We start from the raw sequence: 20,856 nt of genomic DNA, 5'->3' as shown, positions 1-20,856 counted from the left end.
CTTGGAAAAAAAGGACAGTTGGTAGAATAGTTAAATCAGTTGAATCCTTTTGGAAACTTGCACCAAGATGACAAAAAAAGGGCTCCCACCACATAACTGCTTCCCTACTTGCTAAAGCTTTTACCTTTCTAGCTTTCAAATTTCAACTACAATTATGCTAATTCTTTATTGTTATAGAGTTAAATGCCATTTTAGTCCTTGTGGTTTGGTTATTTTGTTAATTTAATCTAAAAGTTTCATTTTTTGTTTGTGGGTCAAAAAGGTTTCATCGTTGCCATTTTTATCCTTCATCCATTTTTTCTGTTAACGAGAAGGGCAATTCGGTCATTTTATATGATTGAATTGCCCTTCTAGTTAACAAAATTACATATAAAATGACCGAATTGCTCTTCACGTTAACAGAAAAAATGGATGAAGTTAACCCAGTGGACTAAAATGGCACCCACAAGCGAAAAATGAAACCTTTGGACTAAACTAGCAAAATGGTCCAAACCACAAGAACTAAAATGTCATTTAACTCTTATAAAAATATATATTTTAGAATTACTGTATTAGATTATTTTTAAAGGAAAACTCAAACTTGTAGAAGTTCATATTTTTCTTCATGTATCTCCTCTAAATCATTGTGCTTGTGCTTAATGGTTGAACCATGCCTGCAAAAAGTTCGAGAGGTCGGCCGCCCCCTCCCCCATATGCTTTGCCAATGCATGGCTTTGTGTTGGATTAAACAAATTTGTCACTAGAGATAACATTATAAAAGAGTAAGGTTATTCGGGTCAGGACGGGTCAACTAAATATCTCTAGCTAGTTTTTCATTGCATCAACATAACAACTAAACAATTTACCTTAAATTTGGAAAGGGGTTAGTGTCTCACAGCTTTTTGATGTAACCTTCTCTTTTTTATATATAAAAAAGGGACCAAATAACAATTTTAAACCCTCACAGATGTAAGAAAAGAAATACATAAATGGAATATTTATGATGGCAAAGCATGCCAAAAACAATTTTGTAATGGAAGTAGATAGTTAGGTTAGAAATATGAGCCTGAACATAAAGCATTATCTTTATAATTGACTTAAAGATTTTACAATTTTACTTCTAAAATAATTATTTTCTAACATAATGAACTTCTATGTTAGCACTGTTAATAAAACTAAATGTAAGCCTAGTGGTATTTTTAGGGTGGGATAAGGCTTCGGGATCATTAGATGGATATGATCGGGTGGTAACGCTGGTGACACGATCAGTGGCGGACTTATAGTATTAATAAGGGTAGCACGGGCTACCCTCAACCCCGTCTTCGTAGTGTAAAAATACCCTTTAACTCCATTTTCGTAGTGTAAAAATACCCTTTAACTCCATTTTCGTTGTGTAAAAATACCTCTCAACTCCGCACCTGTTATATAAAGGATACCCCTGATCCTAAAAAAAAAATTAGGATACCCCTAACTTTTTGGGCTAGTTCCGCCACTGAACACGATAATACTAAGTTGTCGTTAAAAAAATATTAATTTGTTATTAATTAATGGGTAGAGGAACATTTCAACTGTGTATGTGCTGTGCTTACAAGGCAAAGAATAGTTAAAGATACAGGTGGGTGGTAGGATCAGGTGGGAGAGGATCTTTGCTACCAGAACTTAGGAACTGCCACGTGGAGAGATCTAAGCCGTTGGTTTACTTGCTGGTACTCAAGTACACGTGCGACCATCTTTGCTTTAGCTTCTTTTTATCCTTGCTTTCATGCATGAATTTCTCCATCTTCCTCCAAATATACCCCCCCTCACATATAGTTTTAGTGAGAGAAACAGATGGTCAGTGTGAGTGTATCCCACTTCTTTCCTTTATGTTTCCCTTTGCTTGTTCATTGTCATCATTAGCAACAAACAAAGGTAACCGACCCATCATCTTTACCCTTTCTTTAACTTCCAATTTCAACTAACTATATAGCTTCTTCTACTCTTTACCACCTTAAAGTTTGGTTCTTTGAGGTTCTTGATCAATAAAAAGATGAAATTTGAGATGGGTATTTTGTTTCTGTCATCAATCTTGAATATTTCTGAATTCTCATTCAAGATTTCACCTTTAGATCTTGTTTCTTGATCTTTTAACTTCCATTTTCAACTAACTATTTAGCTTCTAGTTAAAACCACCTTAAAGTTTGGTTCTTGAAGGTTCTTGATCAAGAAAAAGATGAAATTTGAGATGGGTTTCTTGTTTTCATCATCAATCTTGAAAATTTCTGAATTCCCACTAAAGATTTCACCTTTAGATCTTGTTTCTTGATCTGGGTCTCTCTCAATTTTACTTTGTTTTTGAATCTTGAATTCTTGGTTCTGAATTACTGATCTGAATTGTTCGAATTCGATCGGAATTTGATGGAAGAAAGCGGTGAAGAATCGATGAAACACATGTGTAAATTCTGCAACAAGAGCTTTCCTTGTGGAAGATCATTAGGGGGTCACATGAGGTCTCATGTGATCAGCTCCACTGATCATGGTCAGGTGAAAAACAAAAGTTGTTCAGGTGGTGTTGATAAAGCTTGTAAAGAATGTGGAAAAGGGTTTCAATCTTGGAAGGCTTTGTTTGGGCATATGAAATGTCACTCTATGAAAGTTTCAAGCAACAAAAACAAGAAGGTTGCAAGTTTGCATCAAGAGTCTTGGACTAGCCATTCAGATAATGAGAATTCAGATGCCAAAAATGGACCAATAAAGAGATCAAGACCGCGATCGCCATCGCGATCAAGATCTGGAAAAGGACTAAAGAAAAGGTACATAGTTGGTTCTGGTAAAACTGCAATTACAACACCTTCTTCTTCAGTCTCTATGAATGCTAATTATCAAATTAGTAGTAATAATGCTTCAACAAGTATGGTGTCCGAAATCGAACAAGAACAAGAAGCAGAAGTTGCTATGTCTTTGATGATGCTCTCTAGAGATTTGGGATCAAGATGCTCAAATTCCTCTGTTTTGGTAAAGTTGAGAAAAGTTGAGGGTAAAGGTTTGATTAAAAAGGGTCCTAAGATGAACAAATTTGCAAAAACCGAAGTTGGTTTTGATTTTCTTGGAAGATCTGAGGTGGGATTGATGAAATTCAACGAATTCGATTTGGGTTTTGGTGGATTGAAAGACTCAAACAAGAGAAAGTTTGAGTGTGTCACATGTAACAAGAGTTTTCAATCTCATCAAGCACTTTGTGGACACAAAGCAAGTCACCAAAAAGTACTCAAGAAAGATTTTGATTCAAAAATCCAAAGCGAAAACAAAATCGAACACAAACCCGTGTTAGATCATGATCAAACAAACAACGGGTATGATTCAAGAACATCTAATGATCATCAAGAATCATCAAGTTTCAATCTTGATGTTGGTTCTTTGAAGAAAAAGCCAGTGGAGTTGAGAGCACATGAGTGTCCAATTTGCTTCAAGGTTTTTCCTTCAGGACAAGCTTTAGGGGGTCACAAAAGATCACACATGATTTCTGAAGCTAAACCGAATCAACAAAACAACACCAATGTGATCAAGAAACCCGATGAGCTGGTTCGAGAGACTCGAGGGTTTCTTGATCTCAACATGCTTCCTGAAGAAGAGGAAGAGATGAACATGAGTAGTAGTAGCACAGAGTACAAGTCATACTGTTGGGAAGATAGTAGTGACCACCATAGCCATGAATCAAGAATACTATGTTTGCTTTCAACAATCTAATAGTAGTACTAAAGATTACTAGCTTCATGATTGTACATGATTCATTATCCTCTAATACACACACATACTCATGTCCAAAAGTTTAAACACCAAATTTCACATATATATAGATATATTCAATGAATTATGATATGCTCATATGTATGTCTTCAGATGATTACATATTATAGTTTATACTCAATTATTATTTCAATGTATGTATGTTTAGTTTTAAATTGTTTATATATTTTTTAGGTTTTTGTCCCAAACTGTTTCGAACTAATTACCCAAACCGCCCATTTTGTCACCACTAGTTGTAAGCAAATTTCTGGTTTAACTTGTACTTTGATGTTGCTTCAGGACATATGTATATTTTGTTTACAATTTTAGATATTCAAACATTCGAAATTTCATTATGCGGACATTAGATATCTTGAAATTACAAATATTCGAATTTCAAGGTATCCAAACTATTCCTAGTACCATGGCCAAAATGAACTCATGTTTCCATAATCTCTTTCAAGTTGAGGTACCGGATTCTAACCAGTTCGGTTAGCATAGGTTGAACCAGCAATGGTTGCATCAGCTAGTTTTTGACGAGTTTTTTAAATAAAAAAATAGCTTAAAGGGTTTTTTTAGATAATAAAATTTGAACTTGGACGTCTCATACGCATGAGAAAATGTGGTATTTATAGATAGCTAAATTAAATGTTATTCATTCCATAATACTGTATCTATGTATTATTTTCTACTTTATTTCTCTTTTCTAAAACAATATATTTCTTTATCATTTTGAATGTATACCACCACATAACAATATAATGTTCAAATTTTTAAAAAATATGTGAGTATGTTTTAAGTATCAAATTTTTAGTACATTTCAATTAGTATGATCGCTGTTCAAATTGCTCTACGTTTGACGCTCGTTCGATGTTCGCTCGAAAAATGCTCGGAATTTGCTCGTTCGATTCAGCTCGATTGAAAAAATGCTCGGTTCGGATCGCTTCGGTTTGTAAACGAACCGAGCACGAGCAAAGGTCTGCTCAGTTCGGTTCGGCTCGGTTGGCTCCATTTGTTTTTTAATATATATATATATATATGTGTGTGTGTATCATTTTTAGTGAAATGATTAGAGACCAACATCAACAAAGTTTGGTCCAAGATCCAAATAGAGGTCATTTAAGTAATTATAATTGAAATCCAATACCAATAGTCCATTATCCAATACTTAAATGTCCATTTGAGTAATTGAGTCAAAATTTCAAATACTAAAACGTGAAGCATCGATCAATACTCAAGTCTCAACCCGTCATTCGATTCAGAAGTAGAAGACCCTAATCAAAACCCCCCATTGGCCATCGTTATTCGATTTCTCCATCTCCACTCGCCAAGATGGCAACTCGGCAGGGTTTTGCTTCAATCAATTCATTCAATTTCAAACTTCCGATAAAACAAGGGTATGTTTCAATCAGTCGACAATTTACCTTCCCGCTTAGCTAATCTCGATAGAACTAGTTGCGTGTTTTTGTATTCCTTGTTATTTGTTAAATATTTACTTTCTATTGGACGAAACATCAGGGACGAAAACTGCACTTTATTCTAATAACTAGCACTCCCATTGTCACTTTCCTTGTTTGTTCTGCGACGCTCGATACTCGCTCGACGTTTGTTCGAAAAATGCTCGGATTGAAAGACGCTCGCTCGACTTTGGCTCGGTTGAAAAAACGCTCGGTTCGGTTCGGATCAGTTTGTAAACGAACCGAGCACGAGCAAATGTCTGATCGATTCGGTTCGGCTCGTGAACAACCCTAATGACCAGTAATGATTTATGAGGCAGACCCACTTATCTTATTTATTGGGTCAGAAAGGCACCAGAAGGTCCAGAATTTCATTTCTAACCCATGTAAACTCCATTGGGTGTCAGCCCAATGGCCACCAGCCCGCATTCTAACCCGGAGGTGGCGGGTTCGAGTCTTGCTCGTTCCCAATGCCCCTACGGTAGCGGATTTACCCCCAGACTCAGGCTTGCTGAGTGGCGGTCTGCGAGGTGGGATCACCTCGGCGGTTGGGAGGACCGTGGAATATCCCCCCCCCCCAATTAAGTCTAATCAACTTTCAAATCAATCTTCAACCTTGAAAGAGTTTAAAACACTTCTTACAATTCTATAAAAAAAAATAAAAAAAAAAAAACTCTTTTTACAATAACCCCACCCATATACATTTATAAAAAAAAAAAAGAAAAAATGTCCGGATAGTCCATGTGGTTTGCTCAATTTTCATTTATAGTCCTTATACTTCTAAAATTATCGCTCTAGTCCCAAACTTTTGCACATTCGTTCTCAGATAGTCACTAGCGTGGATGGAGGTTAGTTTTTGGTGCTAAGTGGATGTGAAATAACCTAAATACCCTTATTGTTAAATTAATACTAAAAGAAATATAGTTAATATTTAGATGGTAAGATCATATACGTATTGCAATTATGCTACATAGAAGATTATTTTTGTGACAACCCCTATGTACGAAAATGTAGTTTTTCGGGGACGTTTGGTTCGCAGAATGATTTGGAGTTGGAATTGGAATTGGAAGTTGTATAGGAATTAAAATTTGAAGGAATTGGATTTGGAATTTAAACATTCCAATTGGAATTGGAAATTGTTAGAATTGGAATCTCAATTCTATTTTTGCTGTGTTTGGTTGTCAAATAAATTGTAATCCATCACCCCGACACCCACAACCACCAGTTCGGGTCGAAATGGTACTGGTCAAAACGGTTCGCGTCGAAACGATTCAGACCGAGACGGTTCGCGTCGAAACGGTACGGGTCGAAACGGTTCGCGTCGAAACGGTACTGGTCGAAACGATCCGGGTCGAAACTGTTCGCGTCGAAAGGGTTCGCATCGAAACGGTTCGCGTCGAAACGGTACGGGTCGAAACGGTTCGATTCGAAACGCTACGGGTCGAAACGGTTCGGTTCGAAACGGTATTGGTCGAAACGGTACGGGTCGAAACGATTCGGATCGAAACCAGTATAGGTCGAAACGGTACGGGTTGAAACATTGCGGGTCGAAACGGTCGAAGATTCCAATAAATTTACTTTAATTCCTTCACATATAGGAAGGATTTTGAATTCCTGTAGTTAAATAGTTAAAAGGAATTTGAAGGAATTCATGCCTAATTCCAATTTCAATTCCATTGTCAACCAAACATATGAAGATTGGAATTGGAATTTCAATTCGATCAAATTCTATAAACCAAACATCTTAAAATTCCATTGAATTCCTGCGAACCAAACGCCTCCTAATAATATTATTCATAATACATAAAAATTAATAAACACAAAAAAAATAAATGGAACCGAAAATTGCTTAGATACTACAAGGCTTCCCTTCGTCGATTACCAAATTTGCAATACAAAGAGAAAAAGAAATGGGAGCGCATACACCGTATTCACATTCATGAGATATTCTCTTTTCGATTACATATAAGTTTTCTAAACAATCTAATCTAATCTAACTTACTATAATAAAATAAACCAACTTTTGGACACATATCATTCATTGAAGGTATCCTCAAATTTATATTTATCTAATTATTCAACTCGACTAAAACGCGAGGTTTTTAAGGATATATTTTTTTTTAATTATTTGGTAGATTTTTCAACCCGACTATACACGAGGTTTTTTTTAAAGATACGACGTTTTAAGTATTTAATATACAAAGTTACATTTATTTAGGATATATTTTTTTTTATTATTTGGTAGATTTTTCAACCCGACTATACACGGGTTTTTTAAAGATACGACGTTTTTAGTATTTAATATACAAAAATATATTTATTTAATCTGTGTAATACAAATGGTTTTTAAAGATATAACTCTTTTTTATATCTATTCAACACGTGTAATATACGGGGTTTTTAAGGATGTAATTTTTTATTATTTGGTAGATTTATTCAACCCGATTATACACGGGTTTTTTTAAAGATAAGGCGTTTTTAGTATTTAGTATACAAAATTACATTTATTTAATCTGTTTAATACACATGGTTTTTACACATATAACTTTTTTATTATTTGACATATAAAATTATATTTATTTAACCCGTACAATATATAAGGTTCATAAAGATATAAGTTTTTATTATTTAATATATAAAATTACATTTATTCAACCTGTGTAATACACGGGGTTCTAACATAGTTTTATCTTGTAACAAAAAGTAGATACAACTACACAAAAACATATATTGAATCTATTGTTATTTCATAATGTTTAATAAAGTCATCTAGTATCTACATACATGTATAAAAAATAATCTGAAAACATAAAATTATTCAAAATATATGATTTTTCCCTTTCAAAGTTTAGGAGGAAAATGATAGAGTAAAATACCAAAATGGTCCATGAGTTTAAGCTACTTTTGTCACTTCAGTGAAAGTTTTTGTATCTAGGTCCTTAATTAAAAAAAACGGGAAAAACCTTTTCTAACCTCAGCTTCACCCCCTTCCTCGGGATTCTTTCTTTGATGGTTTTATTTTTGTTGCCATTTTCATTCAATTGGCAAACATAGTTATAATTTTTTGTTAACTTCTTCTTTTTTGTCGTTTTCCTCATTTAATTAAAATATATTATGAAATAAAATGACGATATACCCTTTCATTTAAATGATGAAACCGACGAAAAGGGAGAAACTAACAGAAAATTATAAACAACTTTGCCAATTGGACGAAAATGACAACAAAAATGAAATATCAAGAACCCAGATACAAAAAGTTTTATTTTTGGACTAAAGTGACCTAAACTCAGGGACCATTTTAGCATTTTACTCAAAATGATATAATGGTTATTGAATTTAAAAAGTCTTACATCCTGCTAAATTACATTAAATAAATCATAATTTACTCATTTCTTGAGATTGAACACCGGACTATAATTATAAAAAGCAATTATTATTACTATATTATTATTATTATTATTATTTTATTATTATTTTATACTAGGGAGAAAGCTCGTGCGATGCACGGTATGCATAATAGCTATTGTTTGTTTGTGGTAAGACGTCTGACACGGCCGGTGCAACTAAACATTTTTAGAAACAAACCTTCCTCTCGGGAAGACAACGTGGTTTTCGCACCCATCACACCACATATCGTTGTCTTCACGCCCCACACCTTTCATGCAATTCCCACCGCCACATGTCAGCCTGAACCACTCTTGGCTATTGCGTATGCGTTTGACTTCAACACGACAGGTAAATTCAGCACACTGCATATATTACCAGCATAACTATAAACTTTAACCATTTGATTCAAAAATGATAACCAATATTGTGCTTATCCAAAATGACATATCCTAAGTGTATATTACATTCTAATGCAAACTTGATTTGACCTTAACCAAAATGACCAACGTTTACATATTCTTGGTTCGCCACGAATTACGTACACACTTTATCTACCCAATATTTAAATTACATTTTGTGTTTTCAATAAATATTTATAAACGTGAATTCGGTATTAAAAAAACAGTACTTTTTTCGATATTAAAAATGTGAATTCGGTATTAAAAAATATTTATAACTGTTAAAAAATATTTATAAATATCTATAAATGTGAATTCCGTATTAAAAAATAGATTTCAGTATTAAAAAAAAAAACATTATTTTTTTCAACCGCAATATAGTCCTCCTATGTGATGTGGATACAACCAACAACCGTGTGGGGTCAGCTTGGTCGTCACAAACTATACGAATTTGGATTTGGTTATTGCCTGTCAAACTCGTAAACTGACTGTTAGGTTTTAACATACGAATGTAAGTCCAAATAGATGTTTGATTTAATGTATTAAAAAATAAGCTTGTGCCTTCATATAACAATCAACTCATACATGCATATGAAAATTGTATGATCATATGTAATAACAATCAACCTGTCAGGAAGTAAATCAACCTGTCAGGAAGTCATTTCTTGATTTATAATAATACCATAAAAGGATGAATGTATATATATATTGAACATATGGTTCTTTTTGAGTCTTAACTAATAAAAAACATTCATATTTATTTGGTGGCAATCTTGCTGTCTAACCCAAAATGTATGATAGAAAATCTAGCACCAAGATCCCACTAAACGCGTTTTTGGTTATTGGGTTACCTTTGTAAATAATCCTTCAAGTATCCTTTTAACACAGTTAAATTAATTAACTTAAGATAAAAATAAAAAATATATAAACTCATTTGGGTAATCATATTATAATTATCCATAATTAAATATTTAGCATATATAGTTAAGTTAATATTAAATTTAAAAGTATATATTTCTTTAACATTATAATTTTATAAAAGAGACGGCCGTGATAACAAATTACGGAGGCTGGAATCGTGTCATGCATCCTCCCTAATATTATGTGTAGAGATAGAGATATATTGTCCTTTACTCTTCGATTTCGATAAAGATACATAATCTAAAATGAATATTCTATATATACAATCTAGTTTGTAGGGCATACCATGTGATGCTTGTTTCTTCTACCGTGGGTCAAGATGGCTTCTAGTGTGGTCCATTTTTCTGAATACCCAGCAACAGAATCGTTCCTTGCCATGACCACACGTGTAGACAGAGCGGTTATAGGTTGTTGGAGAGAAGGCGGGTATGGGCTGCAATATGGACAAAGATTTATAAAGCCATTTGGATGGTCTTTTGGAATGGACAACATTAATTAACACAAAATTAAATGATAATTGTTATGGAAAAATGATAAGTCACTTACTTTTATTAGAGTGAAACCGAGAAGTTAGGGGTTTGCATACAAAGGGACATAACAATTATAGACACATTAATATAATAAAGTAGAATTAAAAACATCATTAAAGCTGTATTTATGAAGGTAAATATGTAGTTAGGGTCTGGAATCAATGTCCTTTAATTGATGTATGGTTAGAATATAATTTAATGTCATGTTAAATTAGAAACCATACATACTGTAAGGCCTTGGGGTATACCTTAACACATTGGGTGTTAAAGGTGACATGTCATGTTAAGCGGTCTTGCATACCATTCCCTTCCAGTGTTAATGGGTGTTAAACGGATTACTTGTTAACATGTTAACCGAATGTTAAAAGATGGAATTAATTTTCTTTCCTTTTTTAAACAAAAACTACAAAAAAAAAATCAAGTTAGGTAGGGTTAACGGGAGTAGACCATTTCCTTGAGGTAAAGTGAAGTGAAATGAGAAAAAGCGGGTGATATGACATCTAAGTGGAGTTGAGAAGTGTTAAAGTATACCATAAGGCCTAAGGAACATGTATAACAATATATCACTAAGTAACATTAACTATTGAGTATTTTTAAAATATGGTTAAGAACACATAGTAAATTAGGTGACATATACAATTATTATGATTGTCTTTTATGTTATAATTATTAAGAGTATTATTATTGTTATTATTGTTATTAGATATCATGGATAAGTCAAAAGGCATAATGTAAACCTATGTGCTATTTGAGTAAATGTTTATCAATGATTCATATGATAGTAAGATGGTGTAACTTAAGCGAAGCCCCTCTATCATGATACTTAAGATGCTTAGATGGTTATGAATAATTCACAAGATGATATATATGATAATATAACCTTTATGTAGACGCATTCTCTCATGTTATTCCTTTTTACTTAAAAATATTGAAACTATTAAACATTATGATGCATTTTTAAATAAAAAATATTAGAGTATTATAAAGGTTATGTTCGTACAAAAATCAGGGGGGGTTGCTTCTAGTCATACAATAACAAAAAAATGATTTTGACCATTTTGCCCTTACTACTTTCTCATGTTGTAAGACCCAAACGTGCAAAAAAACTAATAGAACTGGGACACAAAGCAACTTCACTTTTGGTCAACTCCAACTTGGCCCATTTGTAAGTTATTTATTTGGATATACTCAATTTGAGATAAAATATAAATTAAAATCAACCTATGATAATCAAAAGAAAATAAATTCACCTGCGAAGTGTATATGTGGCTCTTATATCTTAAACTGTGGGGTATGGTGGGGCGGGGGTTTGGGGCATGGGTTGACACGTGGACTTCGAGCCCCCCCGCTGGTGAGTGACATGTTAGGTCGGTATGGCGGGGCGTGGCTAGCCCGCGTGGGTTGGCCAGCTTTAATAAAATTTAAAAATAAACCATAAAAAACGGTTATAAAGCCATTTAGATGGTCTTTTGGAATGGACAACATTAACTAACACAAAATTAAATGATGATTGTTATGGGAAAATGATAAGTCGCTTACTTTTATTAGAGTGAAACCGAGAAGTTAGGGGTTACATTTTAGGGTGTGAGAAACAGGAAGAGGAGAATTAAAAACGGGTCAAATTTTGTTTATTTCTGGCCCCTTGTTAATAGGCAATTACAACTTGAAAGACACAAATGTATTTAAGAGACTCATAATGAAGGTTATAAAAAAGTTGATATAACTAAATTTTTAAGTATAAGTATATATAGATATTGGCCATGGCTTTTTTGGTTCATGAACTCTGTACGGACTTTTATAGTGCCACCAGAACAAGTGTGCCCCAGTGTTCACCCAGGAAGTTAAAAAAATCCAATCTTTAAAAGTGGGTAGCCTTTAGTTTCTTAAAAAATAAATAAATTTTTGAATCTTACCGGGTCTGACTTGAACATAACCCCAACGCTCTGATCCATCTTGGGTGCATGTAGCTATGGCTAATCTTCCATGAAAATGTGGAAGAACAATGCATGTTATGGTAGTAATGAATAAAATTGCAAAACTGAAATTTCTCATTTTGCAAGAAAGATGAAAAGTTTAGACTAATATGAGAAGACAATTGAAGGTATTTATATGCATGGGAAAGGGAATTATTGATCAAGGATGGGCAATTACAACTTGAAAGACACAAATATATTTAAAGAGGCTCATAATAAAGGTTGTAAAAAAGTTGATATCACTAAACTTTTAAATATATATATAGATATCAATAAAGGAATTGAAATGAATAGTGATTTTAATATTATAATAATATATAGTTTTTTAAATACTTTTATTATTTTAATATTATATTAATAGTTATTTTATTTACTTTTTAACTTTAATCCTTTTTTAATATCATAGGTTAGGATAAGTTTGGTGTCAATCGGTATCGAACCAGTACTGGTATCGAAAATACCGGGACGGTCCTGTTCGGTATTAGTACATTATATATTATCTATATATTAAAAAACAAACACAATGAACAGTGATACATTAGGCTTAGGCTGTGGGGAGTGGGTGTTGGTTGGGGCGGGGGATGTCCTTTAACGCCAGGTGCTCCACTTCGGGTTGGCGTTGCCCCTTTCGCGTGGGTATTCAGCTAGGCGTGGGGCGCCGGGGGGGGGGGGGGCAGGGTGACTTGGCTGACTTTGGTTGGCTGGTTCAATATGGCTGACTTTGGTTGACTACTTTAACTAAAAAAAAATTCACATGGCTGACTTTGGTTGGCTGGTTCAATATGGCTGACTTTGGCCCACTAAGAAGTTGCCACGTGACATCTTTTATTTAAACTTTTCTGTATGCTATATATTTAAAAAAAATAAATTCGTAACTTTGTTTAATTTTTTCATGCGTTTGGTTGTACATTTTGTTTGTTTATATATGGTATGAGTTCATGCCAGTATTGTGATGGTACCCTGACAAACCGAACCGATTCCTATCAAATAATTGTTTTGAATCGATGTAGATCACACGTTGATATTCTTTTGGTCATATCACGATTTTATTTTTTTTTATTTTTCCTTTTTCAGTTGCTATAACGAGCATCGGTACTGTAATATAACGAGATGAAGCGATACCAATTAAATTCCTATCGCGGAGCATGGAACAGCTACCGGCGCAACGTGCCGGTTTTCATACCACTAGTTATATATTATATTATATTATATTATATTATATTATATATTATATATTAATAAAGGAATTGAAATGAATAGTGATTTTAATATTATAATAATATATAGTTTTTTAAATACTTTTATTATTTTAATATTATAATAATAGTTATTTTCTTTACTTTTTAACTTTAATCTTTTTTTAATATCATGGGTTAGGATAAGTTTGGTGTCAATCGGTATCGAACCAGTACTGGTATCGAAAATACCGGGACGGTCCTGTTCGGTATTAGTACATGAAGGTAAAAACCGGCACTAATACAGAAAACGCCAAAAGTTGGTGCCGAATTGATATTGAAAATCTTTTGGTTCAGGAAATTTAGTGCTGCTACCCGGTACCATTTGCTCATCCCTGATCATGGTTACCGTACGAACAACGGTATCGTACAACTTTTTTTTTGTTGATTTTCTTCAACTTTTATTTTTTTTTAGTTTCAAGGGTAGGGATGAGTTCGGTGCCAACCGATACAGAATCGGTACTGATACCGAAAATACCGGTTACGGTACCGGTATATTAAGGTAAAAAACGAGAGTGAACCGGTACCAGAAACGCCAAAAGTCGGTACCGAAGTGGTACTTAAGATCTTTCGGTTCGACAAATTTGGTACCGGTACCCAGAACAATTTGCTCATCTCTGACCATGGGTTTTATACGAACAACATCGTTACCATACAACTTTTTTTGTTGATTTTCTTTTGGTTATCTTTTAGTGTTTTTTTCTATATTTTCTTTTTATTCTTGTCAGCAGTTCCGTTCGCAACACGCCCGTAGTGATTTCAAAATACATGTAAACATAGACTAAATAACAAAAGAAATTCGCCGCAACGCGGCGAACTTTTTTAAACCTAGTTTAAATTTAAATTCAGTTCGATTTTCAATTCAACATAAAAAATCCTAATCCAAGAAATCGAATTTCGGAAATGGAAAATCAAAAAAATAAAAAAATAAAAAAATAAAAGAAGAATAATAATAACGGATCCTGACCCGTATAGAATATAACCTTATAAACCCGGCCCAAGTATAGCTTTCGGTTCTTCGATCAAAACTCTCTCTCTCTCATCGCAGGTACGTCTCGAAGATTTTGGTCAATTAGGGCTTTTTCTATATCTAAATTGATCCTAATTTCAAATTCGTACTCGATTATTTATACTGTAAGACATCTACTATTATATATTAATAAACGAATTGAAATGGATAGTGATTTCAATATTATAATAATATATAGTTTTTTAATAATTTTATTATTTTAATATTATAATAATAGTTATTTTCTTTATTTTTTTACTTTAATCCTTTTTTAATATCAGAGGTTGGGATAAGCTTGGTGTCAACCGGTATCGAACCAGTACTGGTATCGAAAATACCGGTATGGTCCTATTCGGTATCAGTACATGAAGGTAAAAACCGGCACTAATACAGAAAAAGTCAAACGTTGGTGCCGAATTGATATTGGAAATCTTCTGGTTCGGGAAATTCAGTGCGCTACACTGGTATCATTTGCTCATCCCTGATCACGGTTACCATACGAACAACGATATTGTACAATTTTTTTTGTTGATTTTCTTCAACTTTTAATTTTTTCTTTTTTTAGTTTCAGAGGTAGGGATGAGCTCGGTGCCAACCGATATAGAATCGGTACTGATACTGAAAATACCGGTTACGGTACCGGTATATGAAGAAAAAAAACGGTAGTGAACTGGTACCAGTAACTCCAAAAGTCAGTACCGAATTGGTACTTAAGATCTTTCGGTTCGGCAATTTGGTACCGGTACCCAGAACAATTTGCTCATCTCTGACCACGGGTTTCATACGAACAACATCGTTACCAATCAACTTTTTTGGTTGATTTTCTTTCGATTATCTTTTAGTGTTTTTTTCTATATTTTCTTTTTATTCTTGTTAGCAGTTCCGTTCGCAACACGCTCGTAGTGATTTCAAAACACATATAAACACAGATTAAATAACAAAAAAAATTCGCCGCAACGTGGCGAACTTATGTAAACCTAGTTTTATTAAAAAAAATAAAAATCCAAGGTTCCATTATCAAGCATTAAATGTTAAAACTTTTTTATTCATAATTCAATAATTCGATGAATTTAATCATTAAAAAAACAAGTCTTAAATGTCAATCAAAAAAAAAAAAAAAAAAAAAAAAAAAAAAAAACCCTTGAAATAAAATCTAACGGGTCCAAATTCGAATATTAAAAACAACACACAAAAAGTTGTTGGTTGGGGGAGATCGTCTAAAAAATGGCCACAAATTAAAGTAAAAAAAAACCCCTTTTCATCTTCTACAATCCAAAACCCTAATCTTGAAACCCTAGAGTTTTGATTTTGATCCACAAATGTCAGCAATTATACCCAACATCACCTCGTATTCGACTCCAGACCCTAACCCTCCACCATACGCCTTTGGATTGCACGATCTATCTGAATTGGAGCTTGTTGGAGCTGCAACTGATGCGCCTCCGCACGAACATGTAAATCTTTTCTTTCTTTTTATTTGCTTCATGATTATCTGCATTTCTCTATGAATTGTTGGTGTTCAAGTTATTTTTTGCAGAAAGATTTACAGGGTATGCGCAGCTTTTTTTTTTTTTTTTTTTTTTTTTTTTTTTTTGCAATTTTAGTTTAGTGTTTTTTTCTTTGGTGTTGAAGTTTTTTATATCGAAAGATTTAGGGTATGAGAAAGTTATCTTTTTTTTTTTTTGCAATTTCATTTTAGGGTTTTTTTTTCTTTGTTTTTTTTATTTTTTTATTTTTGCAATTTCATTTATGCAGAAAGTTTACTGTGTATGAGCAAGTTATGTTTTTTTTTTTTTTTTGCAATTTTATTTTAGGGTTTTTTTCCTTTCTTTGGTGCTCAAGTTGTTTATGCAGAAAAGTTATGTATTTTATTTTAGGGTTTTATTTTTTTATAAATATGTTTTTTTTTTCTTTTTTTTTTCTAAATGTGCTAAGACAATCAAATGGGATTGAGATGTAGTTTTTTGGTTTTTATAAGATGGTCTGAGGTGTTATGCCATTTGCTACAGTACAATGCTTTCTTTTCTAAATTTGTGATGACATAATTGTAAGTTGATGTGTAAGGTTTAAAGGGGGCGTGAGTGTTCCAAATTTAGAACTTTAGTAATGTCACATGTTATCAATGTCGCCGAATGTGCGAAAACCGTCGAATAATAAGTATTTTCTTTTGTGCCACACTGCATTGTTCTCTTTTTTGTCGTTTTTAAAGATTGAAGGGTGTATGATTGTTCCAATCTTAGATCATTAGTGATGCGCCACGTTAATGATTTCTTTAAATGTTCGAACACTGTCTGATAATAAGTATTCTTCCATGTGCTACACTGCGTTGTTCTCTTTTTTTGTTTCTTAATTTCGAAGGGTGTATGATTGTTCCGAATTTTGAACATTAGTGATGCCCGTCATTGCACGTGTGAGTAGTTGATCATCTACAAGATGTGTGAAATTGCACGTGTCTAATAAAGGTAGCTCGGTGGGCCAGTGTATATGGAAAGTGAAAAGTCATTAGCACAATTTTAACATTTTCGTATTTAAGTAAAGATTTGGTTATAAAACAATAAGATAAAATCATATTAACCAAACTAGTTGTTATGAGGTAGTTAATTGTAATTGCTATACGTTCCTTGTTTACATATTAACCTATTAAGAGTAAATTTCAAAGACTGTCCTTTATCTTTATACCTATTTTCTGGCGCTGTCCTTTATGTTTAAAATTGATGAGTTTTGTCCTGTATATTTTCATATCATACACGTTTTGTCCTTTAAGCCTAACCCAGTTAATTTTTTCAGTTAAATTTGATCATGAGGGAATTTTTGTCAATTCAAAGGTTGCAGAAGCTTTGAGCTGTAAATCTACCGTTGAACTTAACTTTGAATTAACAAAAATGTCCTCATGTGCAAAGCATATGACATAATTTAACTGAAAAAACTAACTGGGTTAGGCCTAAAGGACAAAACGTGTATGATATGAACATAAAGGACAAAACTCGTCAATTTTAAAGATAAAGGACAACGCCTGAAAATGGGTATAAAGATAAAGGACAATCCTTGAAATTCACTCTTAACCTTATCTTGTATAATGTGTGAACATGAAGTTTCTCTTTAACGCACCTAATTTGGTTTTTAGTTTACAATATTCATTTTGTTTTGACAAAGTTTAAACGTACCACTTTGGCATCTTCAGGTCGTTGCGACTACGAATGAGACTACAAACGCTGTCTTCGTAACAAGACAACTTGAAAATATCCTACCCTTTCAATGTGAGGTATGTAATATTTCTTGTGATACGAAGGACGTGCTCGAGAAACATAAACAAGGTAAAAAACACTTAAAAAGGATGAAAAGGTTAGCCGATTTATCTGCCAATCCACCAAATATGGTACCGCCACCTGTTGCAAGTGAAACTGTAGTTGAAGAGTTGGAGAATAAGAAGCAAAGGCTATTGAAAAACGGAGCAACGGCTGAAACATTGCTATCTTGTGATGTTTGCAATGTGATATGCAACAATCAAGAAGGATTTCAGCAGCATGTCGCTAGCAAAAAGCATGCTGCGAAGGTAACTTTTATAATGTTACATGCTTTTGATTTAAAAATCTGAGTTTCTATAAGTTTTGATAATTTATTTTTTTATGATTCCATGTTTGTGTCACTTTTTAATGTTTTTTGGGATTACTGTCTCTATATTATATATTTTTTTCTGCTAAATATTTCATTATGATTTAGTGAAAAGTTTAAATACAAAAGGCTCTTAACGTGCGACGGTACACGACCACGAGTATAACGTGCGTAATCATGCAAATAACGTGCTTAATTAGGGTTAACCCAATCCATACGTAATTATGCAAATAACGTGCGTAATTAGGGTTAACCCAACCCATGCGTAATTATGCAAATAACGTGCGTAATTAGGGTTAACCCAACCCATGCGTAATTATGCAAATAACGTGCGTAATTAGGGTTTAACCCAACCCATGCGTAATTATGCAAATAACGTGCGTAATTAGGGTTAACCCAACCCATGCGTAATTATGCAAATAACGTGCGTAATTAGGGTTTAACCCAACCCATGCGTAAATGCGTTATTATTCAAATAACTTGTGTAATTATGTTTTATAATGTGGGTAATTATGCAATAACGTGCATAATTATGCAAAGTTATTGTGCCGCCGCGTTCAGTTGAAGGCCTAGATTAGATCAGATGTGCGGTTGAGATGCTCGCGTACCCACTGTACGATTAACTGGCCTCTATGATTTATAAATCTGAATTTCTATAAGTTTAGGTAATTGTTTTTGTATGTGGTATGCAGTCAGTCATCCAGCTGGCAAGCACGAATGCAGTCTTTGATGCCACATCAGATTCCAGTGGCGGTGGTTCACAGAAGAAACTCGTCGGCTTTCCATGTGAAATCTGCAAAATCGTTTGCACGAGTGGGGAACTGTTAAACACGCATATAGCTGGGAAGAAACACCTTAAGAAATTAAAAGAATTGGGCCAAATACCAAACTTGCCCTTGGCTGCTATTGCTTCACAGGACACACCGCCTGTGGTAAATCCAGAGTCCAATGAGGGCAATACGGTCAATTTACATGGAGCTATACCGTCAAATGTGCCCCCGGCTCCTATTGCTTTACAGGACACACAACCAACCGAGCCTATGGCAAATCAAGAGTCCATTGAGGACAAAACAGGCGATTTAACCGAAGCTAAAATGTCTAATCTGCCCTTGACCCCTATTTCTTCACAAGACGCACCACCTACCAACCCTATGGCAAATCCAGAGTCCACCGAGGACAAAACTGACAATTTAACTGGAGCTATCTCGTCAAATCTGCCTGTGGTAAATCTGGAGTCTAATGAGGGCAAAACCGTCAATTCACATGGTGCTAACTGGGTGTGTGAACTTTGCGGGATTAGTTGCAACACTGAGGAAGTGTTGAATATTCACCTAACAGGAAAAAAACACCGAAAGAACTTAGAGAAGTCTGAAAAATTAATTGGACCGAACCCTGCAGAAACAACAAAGGTGATTGGACCGTTGCAAGAAAATGGCGAACGTATCGGTTCTAAGAGGAAGGGGAAGAAAGGTGGAGGTAATGATGACGTGGAGACGAAGAAGCAGAGGGTTTTGCAAAGTGGGACGGCTTCGGATGCTTTACAAATTTGTAACTTGTGCAATGTTGTTTGTAACTCTGAAAAGGCGTTTTTTACTCATCTTGCTGGTCAGAAGCATGTTGCAATGGCGGTAAAACAAGCCGAAACTCAAGCAAGTGCAGCGGGTCAAGAATCTTGAAGCTTTTTCTCGTTTTGATGCTGCAAGTCGAATTTTTAGTATTTTGTGGTTGAATATTTTGGGTTATTGTAGAAGAAAACTTGACATGATTGACCGTTGATCTTGTCTATTAGATAAATCTTCTTGTTGATGGTGGTTCTCAATCTCCTTTGATGGGTTCATCATTGTTGTTATTTTGGTTTTAAATAAGAACAAAGGGAATTTGTCTTTCTATGCCCAGTTTTTTTTTTTTTTTTTTTTTTTTTTTGTGAATGAAAGTCTACAATGGGTTTATGGTATTTGAGTGTTGAATGCATCAAGTTCATGATCACTTAAAAGACGAAATTTATCATCATTGTCATCCTCATCAACAAGAACATAACTAATTTTGTTTTCTATAATATAAATAAAAAGTTTTAGTTACCACTAACATTACGTAGGATAAGTAACATATATAACAATATGTTATCTATATTATCGTTATAAAGTTTTCCTTCCGCCTCTTCTTCAACCACCCAAAATCTTGTATGGGTATAACTATAAACTAGTTTATCGGTATGTACCGGTAATACCAGATTTAGATTTTCTGACGGTTAAAAAGAGTAAATTGCCAAAATTGTTCTTGAGGTTTGGGTATATTTGACAGTTTCATCCAAAACAATTTTTTTGTACTAAATAGTCTTTCACTGTTGAGATTTTTTGTCATTTTTATCCAAAAGTCTAATTTGCTTTATTTTTTCTATCAAATATTTGGGTGAAAATGACAAAAAATCCCAAATCTCAGGGACGATTTTGGCAAAAAAGGTTAGACGTTTGGATGGAAATGACAAAAAATCTAAGGGCAGTATGGTACAAAAAAACTGTTTTGGATGAAATTGACAAACATGCCCAAACCTCAGGGACAATTTTGGCAATTTACTCGGTTAAAAAACTAA

The 20,856-nt window shown here is 33.8% G+C and overlaps 2 protein-coding genes across 2 annotated transcripts; both read left to right on the top strand.

The window, feature by feature from the left end:
- The first annotated feature begins 1,513 nt into the window (after window positions 1-1,513).
- LOC110941896 (zinc finger protein ZAT9) lies at window positions 1,514-3,843 on the top strand. The gene has a single exon (XM_022183588.2). It carries the CDS (start codon window positions 2,377-2,379, stop codon window positions 3,703-3,705), a length of 1,329 nt encoding a protein of 442 aa, XP_022039280.1. The 5' UTR covers window positions 1,514-2,376; the 3' UTR covers window positions 3,706-3,843.
- An 11,988-nt stretch (window positions 3,844-15,831) lies between these two features.
- On the top strand, window positions 15,832-20,155 carry LOC110941895 (zinc finger protein 346). Its single transcript, XM_022183587.2, has 3 exons — window positions 15,832-16,108; window positions 17,836-18,207; window positions 18,959-20,155. Exons 1-3 carry the CDS (start codon window positions 15,974-15,976, stop codon window positions 19,940-19,942), a joined length of 1,491 nt encoding a protein of 496 aa, XP_022039279.1. The 5' UTR covers window positions 15,832-15,973; the 3' UTR covers window positions 19,943-20,155.
- Window positions 20,156-20,856: the final 701 nt, after the last annotated feature.

Source organism: Helianthus annuus, chromosome 5, assembly GCF_002127325.2.
Source record: "Helianthus annuus cultivar XRQ/B chromosome 5, HanXRQr2.0-SUNRISE, whole genome shotgun sequence".
NCBI classification, from domain to species: domain Eukaryota; kingdom Viridiplantae; phylum Streptophyta; class Magnoliopsida; order Asterales; family Asteraceae; genus Helianthus; species Helianthus annuus.
This window is presented reverse-complemented; position numbering and strand designations above follow the sequence as displayed.

Bases quoted from the DNA above. Each gene is read 5' to 3' on its own strand.
- LOC110941896 (XM_022183588.2), top strand. From the start codon at position 2,377: ATGGAAGAAAGCGGTGAAGAATCGATGAAACACATGTGTAAATTCTGC.
- LOC110941895 (XM_022183587.2), top strand. From the start codon at position 15,974: ATGTCAGCAATTATACCCAACATCACCTCGTATTCGACTCCAGACCCT. The intron at 16,109-17,835 runs GTAAATCTTTTC...TGGCATCTTCAG, and splicing joins ATGCGCCTCCGCACGAACAT to GTCGTTGCGACTACGAATGA. The intron at 18,208-18,958 runs GTAACTTTTATA...TGTGGTATGCAG, and splicing joins GCAAAAAGCATGCTGCGAAG to TCAGTCATCCAGCTGGCAAG.